Consider the following 17,638-nt stretch of genomic DNA (forward strand, 5'->3'; position numbering starts at 1 on the left):
CCCCCACTTCCCACCCCTACTAGCTGCTGAGGGTAGCGTATCTTAAGGATAACTCTCAATCACAAAGAAAAGGTTAAGCTCAAGTTCTCTACTTTACAAAGTCAGAGAACAAGTATGATACATTCTAGCAAAGTTTCAATAAAAGCCAACTAAAAATAGATGAGCATATGAAAAGATGCTCAACGTGTCATTACAGAACTGGAAATTAAAACAGCCATGTTATACCAGTATACACTTATTAGAGTGGCAAAATCAGAACGCTGACACCACCAAATGCTGGAGCGGATGTGGGGCAACAGGAACACTCATTCATTGCTGATGGGAATGCAAAATGGTACAGCTACTGTGGAACACGGTTTGGCAGTTTCTTACAAAATGAAACACACTCTTGCCATATATTCCAGCAATCACACTCCTAGATATTTACTCAAATGAAGGGAAAACTTAGGTCCACACAAACAACTGCACATGAACATTTACAGCAGTGTATAGCAATCTCTAAAACTTGTAAGCAACCAAGATGTCCTTCAAACAGACTTGAACATCCATGTAACAGACAAAAAGAAATGAACTATTAAGCCTCAAAAAGACATACAGGAACCTTAAGTGCAAACTGTTAAGCAACTGTAGGCTTCCAATTATATAACATTCTGGAAACAGCAAACTACAGTGTAAAAAAAAAAAAAATCACCACTTGCGGGGTTCGGGGGAGGGGGAAAGATGAACAGCAGAGCCAGGAGGATTTTTAGGGCACTGGAACTACTCTGTATGATCCTGTAATGGTAGATCTACGACACTATACTTTTATCAAAACCCACTGAACTGTACGACACAGAGTGAGCCTGAATGTAAACTATGTACTTTGTAATAACGTAATAATGTACCAATAGTGATTCAAGTATCACAAGTGTACTACACTAAAGCAAGATATTAATAAAAAGGGCTTGAAGCGCTGTGGAGGGGAGAAGAGGAGGCAAGAAGAATGGTCCTCACTGTTGAATTTTTCTGTAAATCTAAACTGTTCAAAAAAATAAAGTCTATGAATTAAAAAAATAGTTTTGGGGGATTGGTAAAATAAGATACTGTCATCTGGAAAATTCACCATATGGAACATTCATCTTGCAATGGCGTTACACGAGTAAGGCAAGTATATTTATTAAACCCGTTAGAATTAATTAAAAAGCCACTCTTATCTTACCTGCATCAAACTTGAAATTATCAGTATAATGCACAGCAAACACAAGAGCTCAGGTTTACAATATGTGATTTTTTAAGAACAGAAACTCTGAAAAGTCATTCCCTACTAGTGAGGGGTTTGTTACTCTCGCTGGTGGCAGTAAGTGGACCAGTGACAGTAGATTAAATAGGAACCACAAAGAAAACACCAACAAGCAATACTCTAGATATTTATTACCAAATCATAACCTATGCACAAAGACATCTGAGCTCATGAGACTAGCAAAGTAGCAGCACAAAATATAAGGAAAAGTATGTTTAAGAAATACAATTTAGAAATGTCTTTTTCTTTGAATTAGGTTCAAAATATTGAGAGACAAACACTGAAACAAAAATTTTAACCATACACAAACCATCTTAACATGTAATGATCCGTTGGAAACCGGACAAATGGTAACTGAAGGCGATTCCCTGTTGCCGTACCAACACATGAATAGACATGTGCTCATTTCTGTGTGTTTTCATACAATACGTGGGTTCTTAGAGAATGGACACAGGAACAGTTAGATTCCAAGATTTTTACTGTTATCATATTAGTTTGCATTTATGAAGCTATGAGAAAAGAAGTGTTTGAAACTGCTCCTTGAAACGAAACACATTCAAATAATGAAGCCACACCAAAAAGAGAAAGAATCGTCCAGGCATTTCATAGAAGCTTAATTTGGAACAGATGGTTTTGCAAAGGCAAATATTTTAAATAAAAATTTCAAGATTAAAAAAAAAAAAAGGTAGTGGGGGGGAGGGCAAGAGGAGAGAGAAGGAAGTACTTAAACAAATCAGCATAGATGATGAACAGAATTTAAATGTGGTTTCAGTTCAGTTCTTCCTAAAACTATGCCTGGTTAACTGAGGTAGACTCTGGAAAAAACAAGTGCAAAGATTCAGGTTTTCCAAAGGGCAATATTTAGTCATTTCAGAGGTTGTAAAACGAAAGCATCTTTTATGATCACAAAATCAAGTGGGAGCCCTTTTACAGGAAGAAAACCTCTACTCTAATTCCCTATTTGTTGTGCCAAACTTCCAAATGTATAAATCCTACACACTGCCGGTGACGAAGCAGCATCCTGGTTATTTATAGACATACGTGAAGATATGAGAATGGTAAAATAAAAAGAATAAATGACATTACCTTATTAGTTTTCCTTTTTTTTTTATTAACAAGTCACTTAGAAATTTAGAAATACCACTGAGTTAAAGAGTGGTCTGGAGCCAAAAAACCTAGTAAACATTTCAAGAATTACTGTTAATTTGTGAGTGTTTAAAAATGTATCTATTATCTTAGGAGTTTTATTTTTAAAGTACTTTACAGTTTCTGCATCAAGAAACAATATTAAAAGCAAACGTCCTTTAAAAATTAAATAAATAAGAAAAGCCCAACCTGAAAGTATAAATAAGTAAATATAGTAATTATAACTGAGTTTTTAGCTTTTTCTGCAAAAATAATTAGTGGAGATGAGACTATAACATTTGCGGTTCAAATGTTTTTATTCCCTAACAAGCCCTCCAACTGTAATTCCTATTCTCTATTGTGACAGATTTTTAGATTCACATAAATATTATGTGCACCACAGATTAAGTGATACGTAAAAAAAATATATACAATCGAAACAGTTAAGGAACAAAAGACACAAAAAAATGTTTAAAAAAATGCTTCATTCAAGTTAATGTGGCCCTTTCTTGGAACAGGCCAGCAAATACCCTTAACATTCTATGCCTATCACACAGGACACAGGCTAAGGTGATTTCTCACTAAGATTAAAGAAAGAGTGGGGATCTACTACTACACAAAAAGGACTCAATAATCAAGATAATACTGAAGGAGCCAAAGCCCACACAACTGAAATACCTGCCTAAATCCTTCACTTTATCTCCAGTTAGGGTGGAGGAGAGCGAAACAAAACTACGCCAACTGGCTACCATTTTACAATTCTCATCATAGATTCAACAGCATATAGTACAAAAACCTTCCAACGCAGGAGCTCACACAAACTCAAGCTGTGCAAACCCTAAAGACTATCAATAATTTCATGTTCAACAGAGTCAGGCTACACCTAGCCAAGTGAAAGGGGGACAATTATATTGTACCTTGGGGCTGTATACACACATTTTTTTCTTGAAGTACCTGTATGATTCTTCATAGCAGAGTCACCAGATATTTGCTTGCTCACTTTTTGAGTAATTAGTGGTTTCAGCCTATACTTTGACAGTCAAATATCACAGCATAAAAACTGCAATCTCAGGAGCTCAACTGAAGCCCCTAATTATGCAGCTAGACCACAACACATTTCCTCTTCCAAGCTGTCTTGCTTTTTCTGGAGATAGCAGTCCGAGCCTAAAGTGTGTTTTGATCATGCTAGAATGTCTACACTGCTACTGACTAGAAGATGAAAGTCTGTGATGCCATCGTCTGTTTTCCTGCTTGGATTTGTAGGAGGTTTCAGCCTACATTTAAAAGCCATTTGTCCGGGACATTTCATCAACACTAAGTTCCGTTAAAAAAAATAAAGTGATTATAAGAGCAAAATGTTTACCATAATCATGTAACATGCATACGTTTATAATGATGATGTACCATAATTACATGTGTACATGTTTACAATAAATATGAACTTTGGGAAATGGTTCGTGAAAATCGCCAGATCTATAACAATTACTTGCTCAAACAAACTTCTTTTTAAAGAGATTTAAAGGAGAAAAAGAGGAAAACCTGTATATATTATCTTTCCAAAGCACACACAGATTACTGTGCCTCTCCTTTTAAGATCTGAACTCATTTCATTAGTTGGAGCCAGAAGCCACACAGTGTAATTATAGAAAGTGCCCAGTCAGAACTGCACAGCCTGGTCCAACTCTGTAAGCCACAGAGCTCCCACCTGAGGGTCTTGTACACGGTAAACCACCAACACGAGTCCGCTAAAAGAAGGAAACGTCTCATCAGATATTTGCAAGACAGAATTGTACAACACTCAGTCCTAATCTCATTGTGTTGCAGAGCCCAAAATACTCATGTTTTCAGGTGAAGTAAAGGAACCAAATCTTTCTAATCTGATAATGCAAAACACAACAATTTTCTCATTCTGGGTAAGGCAACACATTGTCTTGCGATAAAGACAGTGTACATACGATGTACAGTAAAGGCTGGAGAGAACACCTGAGCAATCTCCCCAGGATCCTTTAAGGGGGTTAAGAAATACAAAGCAGTCGCCATCCACTGACAAAGCAAAATGAGAAATGAGGGAAATAAAAAATTAAAAAAGCACACCCAATTCACCATCTTAGCCAAGATAAGCTCCTAGGAAGCTTGAGTGTCCAAATACTACTTGACTGATAATTTTTAAAAATCCCAATTACCATATTATTACCCATGAACAATTTTAAAAAGAAGTAGAAATACATGCCAACACAACACAAAACCTAGAAAAACAGTCTAACAAGTTTTAGCAATCAAAACACACGTTTTAACGGCTGCCCCTAAGACTTCGGGGAAAAAAATAGGTTACTGGGTGGCAACAGTTTGCAAGATTATCTTAGTGTGATCATTTATTTCTTTATTTAAAAAGTTAATGAATAAAAGAAAAGTTACTTCAATTTTTAAATGAACTCATTCAATTAAAATAAAATCATGATGTCTTATAAGTTTAACTCTTATAAATGATGCCTCAGAGGAAAGGGGGGTAATTTATAGCATTACATAAAATACTGGAGTTTAGAATCAGACTTAAATTATCTGAAAATTATATAATTCTTAATAGGAAAAAAAATCTCGTAAAGCAAGATACTAAGAGGTTTTTGTTAAGTGTCTAAAAAGTTCTATTATTTTTAGTTTTAAACCACTGGGTGTTCTCCAAAACTGAGAATTCAAGACAGCATCAAATACAAATTTTGAAAAGCAAAACCATTAAAGCAAAGGTTGCTCGACCCAACTGGGATAAATGTAATTTAAACAAAACGAACACCAGCATATTCTACTTGTGATTAGATACACACCATCTACTTTTTCTGGCCTCTTTTTATTGTCTAATTCCTGCTGAACTCAATGTGCATGTCAGACTTCTATCCCTAATTATACTGCAGTGTACAAGTTCTCAACCTAGAGAAGGAATAATTTTAAAATTTTCAAATGAACATCACTCATTATGTACAATGCTATTTTGTTAACCTAGCTGTCTGGAAAACTATAAAGGTTTTGTTTTGTTTGTTTTGCATTAGCCACAAGAGAGTGGACTTCCTTAGAATACCGAAGTATTTAATTTAGAATATGAAAGTCAAGTTCAGCAAAAATCAAACATCATTAGAGCTGAGGAAAATAAAGGGCTTATCTATTTGAATGTATTCAAAGAAAAGTGAAAACAAACCCAGAATTCAAGAATGAAGAAGTGCTTCTTATGCAATCATAATACTCTTCCCACCCTTCCAATATAAGTACCAGCAAAAAATACTGAAGACCAGAGAAGCAACCTCACAAAACACTTCAAAGACCACAAGGCATGAGGCGATCATAAAGGTGAATAAACGATTAGAGAGCTAACAGAAGAAATGGTGGTGGAACAGAGGGTAAAAATTCAACTGTATGATAGACTGTGACACTAAGAGTTGAATTCTAAAGGTTTAACTAACAAATTCATTATTTAATTCAAAACTATCATTTTTAACAATAATGAATTTGACACAAACCCAGGTCTGATGTTAAAAGTCAACATACATGGGTCCCTCATGCTCACAGCAAAGAACAGAAAAAAAACAAAAAAAAAACAACAAATGCAAGTGAGAAAGAGAGGTCCTTCTAACCCTTTAGTAAACAAGTTTCTACGAGAGCATACTGACCACTCTCCGGCCTCCCCGACACACCGCTTTGCGTGTGCAATATTAACGCGTGACTCCGTGGAGTCACCAGCACAAAGCCAGGTGACGGAGACTATCAGGCTCCCAAGTAAGCTCTTCTTCTTTCCCAACTACATTTATATTCTTTGTGGTTTTAGGTTTTTTGCCTTGAAGGGAACCATCTCTCCAATGAAAAGTTCTAAACCTGTTTTAAAAAAAAAAACTGCAGGGAATTTCTTCACATTTTATAAATAAAAATACCAGAAATGGAAGAGCTGACAGAAATTCAAGCAGATCCAAATTCAACCATCCATTTTTCATACTTCTCCAAGTCTGCAGCAGAGACAGACTTAGCAATTTTCTTAAGAGCCAATTCAAAGTCTCCTTTGGTGACAGGCATCTGAAGTTCCTCTTTAGAAAGTGCACGGATCTCTTCCGGACCTAAGCCATTGATTCGCCGTCTCATTGCCATTAAAGAGGCATCCCTAAAAACATACAAAATCTGTGAATCCATATTGAGGCAAATGTTTTAAACACTGTCAATTGTAACAAAGTTAAGAGAAAACATTCAAAAGATCATTTTACGTGTTTTAATGATGCTACTCAGAATTTTCCATTTCAGAGATATCCTGAGGGTTTGGAAAAGGTTAAAACATGGGATGCAAATGACTTAAACATAAAATGTACTATTAATGAATCCTAAAAGTCGAGGTTGGGCTCAGATGGTACTGAATTTTCTTTTCCCCACTTGCTCTTCAAAGGCAGCCAAGAAAGTTAGGAAACAGAAGTAGAGTTTTGAAATACTGAATTGCACACTTGAAAATGAACACATGGCTAATGTTAAGATAATTCAAATCTTATGCCAGTTTGTCTACGACCTAATTAGAGGAGGTAGAGCTAGGAAACTCCTTCTCTGGAACGTGAATGTATCTACATAGACTGGATGTGGCATCCCCCACATCCAGCACTGGTGGGCAACTAAAGGGTTAAAACCTGGCTTCTCCAGATCCTATTTTCAGTTCCATTCTGATCAGCTGTACATAATTATGAAGGTTTGGAAGAACTGGACAATTAATGCTCACAAAAAAAAAAAAAACTATCAGGAAGCCAACCCAGCCAAAACTTCAAATTTTTATATATTTTACTCCAGTGATACTAGAAACTATTGGGAGCTTCTTGTGTGCCATTAAACTTACATGCACGTAAGAAAAATACTAGTACAAAAAGTGAGAAACAACAGATTTTACTGTTTTAAAGAAAGGCTACTGCTGCCAATTTAAGTATAGTCAAGATGGTAAGAAAGAAAATCCTTATTGAGCGATGTGAAATGTCTATAAAATACGATGTCACTAAATTGAAAGGGAAATATATGATATATTTTATACATATAAAATATCTATTTCCCAGCTTAAACTGATGCAACTTTGCTTGCTCATCTGCATGTGGTAAAATAATGCCAGCCAAAACTAATATTATTTTATGTTGATGCAACTAAGCTCCAATTTAGGGCTAAACCGACCTTAGCTTGTCAAAGCCATTATTACCAAACAAAGTACAATTTCTTAAAAATCAAAGGATAGATCACAGAAAGACAATTATCATTTGGTTTCACTCATATGTGGAATATAAGAAACAGTGCAAAAGATCATAGGGGAAGGGAGGGAAAACTGAATGGGAAGTAATAGAGAGGGAGACAAACCAGGAGAGATTCTGAACTACAGGAAACAAACTGAGGGTTGCTAGAGGGGTGGTGGGTGGGAGGATGGGGTAACTGGGTGATGGGCATTAAGGAGGGCACGTGATGTGATGAGCACTGGGTGTTATATGCAACTGATGAATTGCTGAACTCTATATCTGAAACTAAGGATGTAATGTATGTTGGCTAATTGAATTTAAATTTTAAAAAAATCAAAGGAACAGAAAAGGTGGTCATGTTGTTATACAATTATTCATCTAACAATGACCCATGAAGTTATGTAGAAAAGAAACAAGACAAATGAGAATCATTTCAAGGAAATGGGTCGCTGCTTTCACGTCAAGGGCTAATAACGACACTAACTTTAAGATCAATCCTCCTGCCAAACCTATACCTAATATCTAAGGTCACAGATCATTAACAAAATACCTGCAAACATTAGTTATATCAGCACCAGAATAGCCCTCAATCTTCTCTGCTATATCTTCCAGCTGAATGTCAGGATCCAGTTCAACCTCACGAAGATTGATCTTCAGCAGCTCAGTTCTTCCTTTTGCTGTAGAAGATTTTTTTTGTTACTGTTGGGTGTTTTACTTTAAAGAGCATTTTGATAAGAAATCACATATTAGCGTTCAGGAAAAGAAAGAGGAATCAGTAACTTGAGTCCACCTAGTATTACCAACTCATTGCAAGACTCAGAGTTACCAAATTTCCTAAGTGCCTTGGCTGCAGTAACTAAAAATTGAAGCAAAACTCAGAGTTTTCCTTATAGATTGTGAAGATACTTGCCATGAAAATAAAGGGTCTGTGATCCTTTATGAAAAATAAAATCATTAATATTCAAATACCAAACATGCTTTTAGTAAAAAACAACATTAAGCCTAGTTTTAAAAAATTAGATTACATGACGTGTAACTCCTGTGAATCATTTTGCTCACCTTTTAGTGTGATATAGAAAAAGATTCTCTAAGATACAGGAAATCAGCACTTGGCACAAAATACTTATTAATGTGTTTTTTACTTGGAGAACCAGCCCACGGACATTTGCTGTTCCAATATGACTGAAATGTGTATTGTATTGTGTAAGCCCAAATGAATTACAGAATTATTTAAAATAACCAATCATGCCTGCCGTTTCAATATCAATTTTAATGTCAAATTTCTATTTAATATAGCATAGTAAGATAACGCAAACTTAGGTTGCATCTGGCTTTCCACTATTTCCTGATATATAAAATGTAATTACTCCAACTTTTATTTTGAAAAATTTTAAATCTACAGGTTAAAAAAAAACCAGTGAACACCCATTTACCTTCCATCTAGACTCACCAATTGTCAATATTTTGCCATTATCACTCCCTTCCCTTCCCCTCCCTCCTCTTTTTTGAATTGAGAGCTAACTGTAGGCATTGCAATACTTCACCTTCAATTCTTCAGTACGTACCTCCTAAGAACAAAGGTATCCGTACAATTATCACACTTATCAGCAAATTTAACCCTGTACATTAGAATCATCTGATACACAATCCAGATTAAAATGTCCCCATTTTCCCCAGGTCTTTATAACTTTCTTAAAAACCATCACACATTGCATTTAGTTACCATATCTCTTTAGTCTTCTTTAATCTAAAACAGTTCCCCACTGTTTATCTTTCCTGCTTTGACAATTCCCCAAACGATCACATAGAGTCAAAGCATTCCAGTAAAGATCCCAACAGGTCTGTCTGTGGATCTGAACAGGAATATATTAAAATGTTTATGGAAATGGAAAGAATCAAGGACAACCAAGACACATTGGAAAAGCAACAGTAAGGTGGGAGGAACTGCTCTATCAGAATTTAAGACTTATTACAAAGCAATAGGATTCAAATCAGTGTAATACTCTTGCAGAGATAAACAAATAGATCAATGATACATAACAGGGAGCCTAGAAGCAGATCAAAGCATATACTATGGACACCTGATTTAAGACATATGTGGTTTCAAGCGGTGGCAGAAAATTCCAGAACAACTACTATCTGCAGGGTAAAAAAAATGATATTGCATCCTGCCTCAAACCATACATAAAAATCAGTGCCAGATATGTTACTAATCTAAACATAAGATGTAAAATTACAAGCATTTTAGAAGAGAAAACAAGAAATATATTAATGACTTCAGAGTGAATATTCTTGAAATATAAATATATATATATAGTTGCCCACAAAGGAAAAGACTTATAAACTGACCACATTAAAATTAGGAACTCCAATTCACCAAGACTCTGTACATAGAGTGAAAACACAAAAGCTACAGAGCTTGAGCAAATATTTACAACATATATAAGTAACAAAGTACTTATATCCAGAATATTTAAAGAACCCCTACAAATATAAAGGTCAGACCACCTAATAGAAAAATGGGCAAACGACTTGAACAGATATTTGTTATATATCTTTTCCTTTACTAGACATTTGATTTTGTTATAATTCAAATGGCTACTAAAGGAAAAGATACTCAAATTATTTAATAAAGAAGGAAATAAAATTAAACCACAATGAGGTAGCACTGCACACCAAGAGACTGGTATAAATTAAAAAGCCTGAGGTTCTGGAAAAACGTGAAGCAATGGGAACTCTCCTATCTTGCTGGTAGGAGTATAACGTGTAACACCCACTTTGGCACAACCACTTGGGAAGACAAATTGGATTTATCTATTATTGTTGCAGCTATGCAACATGACCAGCAATTCACTGCAAGGATGGAACGCTCCATCTCAACCTAAAGAAACTGAGCATTTTCACCATTATACAAGTATAAAAATATTCATAGCAGTACTATTCATAATTGCCTAAAATTATAAAAACAACCATAATGTCCACCAAATAATATAATGGATAACTGTGGCATGATGACATAATGGATGTTATAGACGGAATTGTGTCTCCCTCACCCCCTGAAGTTTTGTTGTTTTGTTTTTTAAATTTATTTATTTGACAGAGATAGACAGCCAGCGAGAGAGGGAACACAAGCAGGGGGAGTGGGAGAGGAAGAAGCAGGCTTCCAGTGGAGGAGCCCGATGTGGGACTCGATCCCAGAACGCCAGGATCACGCCCTAAGCCGAAGGCAGACGCTTAACGACTGCGCTATCCAGGCGCCCCTGAAGTTTTATGTTGAAGTTCTAACTTCCAATACTTCAGAATGTGACTGTATTTGAAGACAGGGCCTTTAAAAGAGGTGATTAAAGTAAAATGAGGTCATATGGGTGGGCCCTAATCCAGTCTGACTGGTATCTTTATAAGAAGAGGAGATTAGGACACATACATGGAGGAAGACCACACAAAGACACTGGAAGAAAAATGGCTATCTATAAGCCAAGGAAAGAGGCCCCTGAATGAAACAACACCTTGCTTGATCTTGGACTTCTAGACGGAGAAAATAAATTTCCTTTGTTTAAGCCACTCCGTTCGTGGTACTCTGTAATGGCAGCCCTAGCTGAGTAATACAACGGAATGCTATACAGCAACAAAAATGAAAAGCATCTGGATACCGTAATATGGATCAATCTTAAAAATGTACTTGAACAAAAGAAGCAAAATACAAATAAACACAATTAGTGTGACTCAATTTAAGTTTTAAAAAACATAAAACTTTGTTTGGGGATACATTATTAGGTGAGAAAATTATAAGATAAAAATAAATTATCTCCATAAAAGGAGTAACAGTGATTACCACCAGGGGGCAGGAAGGGAGCTCTGCTAGGGAAAGAATATACTGGGAGCTTCTGAGGTCTGATAATGCTCCATTTCTTGTCCTAGAAAGTAGTTACATGGTTGTCTGCCAATTACTGGATAGACTGAACTAAATCTTAATACATGGTTCTATAATGAGTTATATTTCTCACTCATACATACAAAGTAAGACAAAGCAAAGCAATGCAAAGGGCAGCCACAGTGGGGAAGCAAGCAGGCATTATCTGGGATTGCCAGGAAAAAAGAAAGAGTATGAGTCACAAATCTTTACCTCCAGAATTCCTTCATTTTCGGAGCTCCTTATCCGTGACCATCCCCAGCCAATAGGCCCACCTTACAGTTGACTATGGTATAGAGGCAGAGAAGTCCAGCACTCAGGTGGTCAGCAAGAGGAGTATGGGAAAAAAGAGGGAAGGGTAGGAAGCCCCTAGGTCTGCTGCTACAGAAAGTAGTTGTACTCCTGATGCCTCAGTAAGAACTCTGAATTTAACCTAAGTGTGATTTCATAGGGCTTCACGCCTAACAGGTGAATGTTAGCGAACAAATATCACTTTGCTCTCTTAGTCCTCATGTTAGAGTATCACTGTATCTATAAATCAAAATGTTTTACTGCAGCCTGCCCTAAGAACTCAAATACCAAGTTCAATATAATGTATTATCCCACAGAAACCAAGTTCCAGTCACTCACCTTAAACGAACTTCGGAGCACAAGCCTGCTCAAAGTGAGGGCCTGGTGGCACTGAAGCCTAGTAGGAAGCAGCCTTCTCCCTAGTCACTATAATTTGGGGAAAATAACTTCTAATTCTGGTTGTACCAGTGATTTGTTAGAAGATTCCAAGTAGGATCTGTCAGCTCTATGAAATGGAATGATATTGCAGAAGGATTTAACAAGAAATTAATATGTCAATAATAAAGAACTGCGAATGCCACATAACCAAGTCAGTGTGTTCTAAATTTAAATCAACTTCGTTAAAAGGATCATACACTTCTTACACTAACAATTCTTCTTAAGCACACTTGGCAGTCCAGCACAGAAGACAGCGAGTACGTGCTCTGGGGCCAGACTGTCTGGGCTTACAGCCCTGCTCTGCCTCACTGGCTGGGATACTTAACCCCTCGATGCCTCAGTTTCCTCACATGTCAAATAAAGATAAGAACAGAATCTACTGCATAAGACTGCTGTGAGGGTTAAATAAGTTAATACATGTAAAGCCTGGCTCACAGTCAGCACTCCCCTACCATCACCATTGGTTAGTCAACAAACAAGATTAGAGGGAGACACAGAAAACCCAGATCCCTTCTATTAAGGACCATCTGAGACACAGATAACCCTGGGAAGTAAATTCTACACAAGGGAGCTAGGCCAGGCCAAAGAAGCCTTCAAGAATTAGCATGCTTTAATGTCAACTTTGAAAAAAATCAATAAACTTTTCTTAAAAGTTTTATTCATTTAAGTAATCTCTATACCCAATATGGGGTTCAAAGTCACAACCCGAAGATCAAGAGTCGCATGCTCTACCGACTGAGCCAGCCAGGGGCCCAAACAAAATGTAAATAGAGGCAAAGAGAGAGAACAATCTGGGAAATGGGAGTACCATAAATATTGACATGGAAGTGAGAAGAAGCATGCATATACGGGGCCGGGGGGGGGGGGTTAAGTAGAAAAGTACAAAGGAGGACTGAAAAATGCAGACAGACACAATTAAGACAGATAAGGTGTGAACCTACAGCTGGGGGAAAAAAAAGCATTCTGCCCCTGATGTGATAGGAAATTAGACTCAGAGTCTAAGAGACTCTATGACACTTTAGTGATTTAGGGACGTTATTCTAAAAGCAAAATATAATTAAATGAAAGGGGCTGAAAAAGGAGTTCATTAAGCTGCCCAGGTGCTTGCTGCCATAATGTAGATGCATAAAGAAAGAAGAGACTTAGTGTAAGGCCACACTCTAGCTGCACCCGTTATTTTGCCTTTTGGTAACTATGGCAGATTGTATTTACCAGGATGGCTGCAACGGTCTCTCTCATCCCACACATGTTTCTACAATGTGGTCCTGCCGCTCTTCCACCCAGAGCTAGTCTAACTTGAAAATGGGTGGGGTTGTAAATGCTTCAACCCAGGGTACAGCAGAAGTGACACTACGTGACCTCTAAAGGCTAGGTTATAAAAAGTGATGCCCCTACCACCTTTTTCAGTGGAACATCTGGAGCCCTGAGCTACCTATGTATGAAGTCTGACTATCTTGAAACCCACTATGCCTGAAGCAGCCCAGGCCACATGGAATGGCCACAAGGTAAGAAGGAAGTGCCCCAGAAAGCCAAGCTCCAGCTGAGGCCTCAGGGGTGCCTTTCATTTTATCCATTTTCATTTTTATACTCCTTTCCTTTTCCAACTAAAAATTTATTTTTCATGGGTTGCTTTGGTTCATAAAATGTCCTTCACCCTTTTTTTAACTTTCATACAATCTTTCCATTAATTTTACCCTAGATTTCTAAATAATTCTTTCAGGTCTCTCATCTTTCCAAATGTTACTATTTTGTCTATTCCAGACCCTCCTATCCTACCAGACGCTCCAACCACAAGAGCTATCTGTCTATTCATTTTCAAGCAACCATACCTTTGTTTCTGTTTTTCTCTATGAAAATTAGTGGAAATGTAACTTCCTCCATGAAGTCTCCCAAAGCACTTTGGGAATTTATTATTCCTCATTCACCACTCCAAAGTACCATGGACCGGGGCGGGGGCGGGGGTTAAATAGGTGATGGGAATTAAGGAGTGTACTTCCATGATGAGCACCAGGTGTTGTATGGAAGTGTTGAATCACTATGTTGTACACCTGAAACTAATTTTACACTGTACTGGAATTTACACTGTACTGGAATAAACTAACTGGAATTTTAAATAAAAAACTTAAAAAGAAAACGTACCATGGAGAGAGAACACTAGGATCATGATACACTGTTTTCCCTATGGTTAGGTTAAGTGTATGCCTACCTTCCAACTAACTGCATCGTGAGTTCTCTAAGGACAAGGCTTGTACATTGTTTATATTCCCACAGTACCTAATAAATGTCTAACAGCTGGATAAACACCTATTGACCTAATACAGATGAAAGAAAAAGCTAGAAAGAGTGAATTCTAATTATGACTACCTGTTTGGATACACTTTAGAGGAAAGCAATTTCTCAAGTTCTATGGTCACAAGGTATATACCTTCAGACTAATAATGAGCGAAGAGAAGCACCCAAAAGTGATTACCTATAATGGACATACGTTTTCATAAGGGAAAACAAGTTTAGAAGAAAACCCTTCAGTCAGCCAATTCTATTTTCTTCTCTAATATTTCAAAGAAAGCTAAATTCCTACCTTTGTACCACAAAGCATGTCTTTCCCCCAAAACCTAAGCTCTCCTCAGCAGTTTATAAAATTGCTATCATCAACTGTTTTTCCAGTTATATTTTTTCCCCTCCCTATTATGGTGAATTAAAGTTCAAAGTACCAAAGTTTAAATGATGTCTATTCAAGTAGTAAAACTTTTATTTTCCCCCATTAGTATTAATTTCTTATTTATAATCATTGTACACAGTAGTAAAATTAAAACCCATTTCTTAAAAATACACTAGAAAGAATAGATATTTGGTTTGGAAAACGAGGAGAAAAAAGAGGGAAAAAGCAAAACAAAAGAAACATTAAATCAGAAGTGATAACAAGCCACTCAAATTTCAAACCTTCATGTGGCTAACAGGAGAGCAAGTCAGGCACTCAGGAGCTGCTTCTGGGAGGTGGAATATTCCAGGACAGTTTACAGCTTCTAAATTGAAACACTTTCGTTACTGCTTTAAATAAGTTTATTATTATTGTAAGTTCAATCAGTAATTTAAGCACTGTTTTAAGAAAAAGAACGTTTTTCAAGTAATGAGATTATTAGAATTAATGGAGAGATAAAACAAGCAGAATCTATGAGCTACAAATCTACCAATTAATTACTAAATACAGCCTTGAGATCTAGTCATGACAGTAAGGAATATGTTATAAAAATTAAGTTTCGGGCGTGCCTGGATTGCTCAGTCAGTTGAGTGTCTGCCTTCAGCTCAGGTCACAATCCCAGGACCCTCAGATCAAGCCCTGCATCAGTCTCCCTGCTTAGCAGGGAGCCTGCTCCCACTCTCTCTCCCTCTGCCGCTCCCCCTGCTTGTGCTCTCTCTGTCAAATAAATAAATAAATAAGTAAAATCTAAAAAAAAAAAAAAAGTTATAGGTGAGGCTTCCACTTCTGGCCATCATGAAAAAAGTGGTACCAGACTTGTCTTTCTATGGTAAACAAATACAAAACAAGAGATAAGGGGCAACTGTTTTCATGCATTAGCCATCAGACAGCAAATAACTGTAAAGTAGCTTTTTCTTAAGTTCTGCCAATAATATGAGTGCCTGCCAGAACAAAATTCAATACCCTTCAAAGGAAAACAACATAATCCAGACGCCCTACAATGTACAGCATACAATAAAAATTATTGGACATGTGAAGAAACAGAAAAATGTGACCCACAATTAAGAAAATTAAGAAGTAGCCAATAGAAACTGATATTCCAGATGTAAGAATCAGTTGACAAAAACTATAAAGTAGCCTATCAATTATTTCTGAATAAAAAATTATACTAAAACTTATTGACTTAAAATAATAATTTATTATCTTCACAGTCACTGTGTATCAGGAATTTGGGAGAAGCTTAGCTAGAAAGCTCTCTTAGGGTCTATGATGGCTAATTTTATGTGAACTTGCTTAGGCCACAGTGCCCAGATATTTGGTCAAACATTACTCTAGATGTTTCTATGAGGATGTTTTTGTATGACATTAATATTTAAATTAGTGGACTCAGTAAAGCAGACAGCTCTCCATAAAGTGGGAGGCCTCATCCAATCAGTTGAAGGCTGAAGCAGAATGAAAGCCACACTTGCCCAGAGCAAGAGGGAATTCTGCCCAAAGAGGGCCCTCAGACTTGCACTGTGACATTAATTCTTCCCTGGGTCTCCAGCCTGCCAGCCTACCCTGCAGATTTTAGACTTGCCAGTCTCTATAATTACATGAGCTAATTCATTAAAATAAATTTGTCCCTATCTACATGTTCTATTGGTTCTGTTTCTCTGGAGAACCCTGACTAATGCAGGGTTTGTCATGAAATTTGAGTCAACATAAAGGCCAGGCCTATAGTCCTCCAAAAGCAGACAACTCACATAACAGGTAAGCTGGTTCTGGCTGTTGGTGAGAGACTTTAGTTTCCTCCCATGTTGGCTTTGCCATAGGCTATTTTTTGGTTATGGTATGGCAGCTGGTTTCCCCAAAAGCACATAATTTGAGAGAGGGAGAGCCGGGCAGAAACTATTCTTTTAATGATTTAGCCTCGCAAGTCACTTAGAGCATCATTCTCCCATATTTTATTCCTTAGAAACAAAAATCACTAAGTCCAGTACATTGTCAGGGAGAGGAGAACTAAGCTCCACCTTTTGAAGGGAAAAATCTCAAAGAATTAGCAGAAAAGACAGGCAAAATGGATAAAGAGCTGGGGAATCCCAGCAAAGCAATGGAAACTATAATAAAAAACCAAGTGGAAATGCTAGATTTGCAAAATATATTTTGAAAAGAAAAATTCTCTGGATGAGATTAAAAGTAGATTAGCAATGGCAGAAGAAAGTGTCAATGAACATGAAGATAAATGAACAGAGATTATCCAACCTGAAGAATTAGAAAAAAGACTGAAAAAAAAAATGTAATGGAGTCCCAGTGACCTGTGCAACAATATCAAAGTCCAACATACATGAAGGATAAATAAAAGGAAAACCCCACAGAGCACATCAAAGTAAAACTGATGAAAACAAAAAGATAAGCAGAATATCTTAACCATAAAGAGGGGTGCCTGGGTAGCTCAGTCAGTTAAGCATCCAACTCCTGATTTCAGTTTAGGTCATGATCTCAGGGTTGTGAGATTGAGTCCCACATTGGGCTTCGTACTGGGTGTGGAGCCTGCTTAAGATTTTCTCTCTCCTTCTCCCTCTGACCCTCTCCACCTCAAAAAACAAACAAACAAACAAAAAAACAAAACAAAACCACAGAGGACAACCACTCAAGAAAATTCCAAACTGCTTTCTATAAACATATAC

General features: G+C 37.0%; 1 protein-coding gene across 4 annotated transcripts in view; it reads right to left on the minus strand.

The window, feature by feature from the left end:
• The window catches only part of KATNAL1 (katanin catalytic subunit A1 like 1), a 92,190-nt gene that overhangs the window by 12,619 nt on the left and 61,933 nt on the right, over positions 1-17,638 (minus strand). For 3 of the 4 annotated variants that reach the window (XM_011219125.3, XM_011219126.3, XM_011219127.3), the window contains exons 10-11: positions 8,183-8,309; positions 27-6,542 (exon numbers count right to left, since the gene is read on the minus strand). In XM_011219125.3, coding sequence (XP_011217427.1) covers positions 6,344-6,542; positions 8,183-8,309 — 326 coding nt within the window. In that variant the 3' untranslated portion in view covers positions 27-6,343. Of the gene's footprint in view, positions 1-26; positions 6,543-8,182; positions 8,310-17,638 lie in introns of those variants that run through there. The other variant, XM_034665032.1, reaches the window with a different exon arrangement.

This window comes from Ailuropoda melanoleuca, chromosome 7 (assembly GCF_002007445.2).
Source record: "Ailuropoda melanoleuca isolate Jingjing chromosome 7, ASM200744v2, whole genome shotgun sequence".
Classification (NCBI taxonomy): Eukaryota; Metazoa; Chordata; class Mammalia; order Carnivora; family Ursidae; genus Ailuropoda; species Ailuropoda melanoleuca.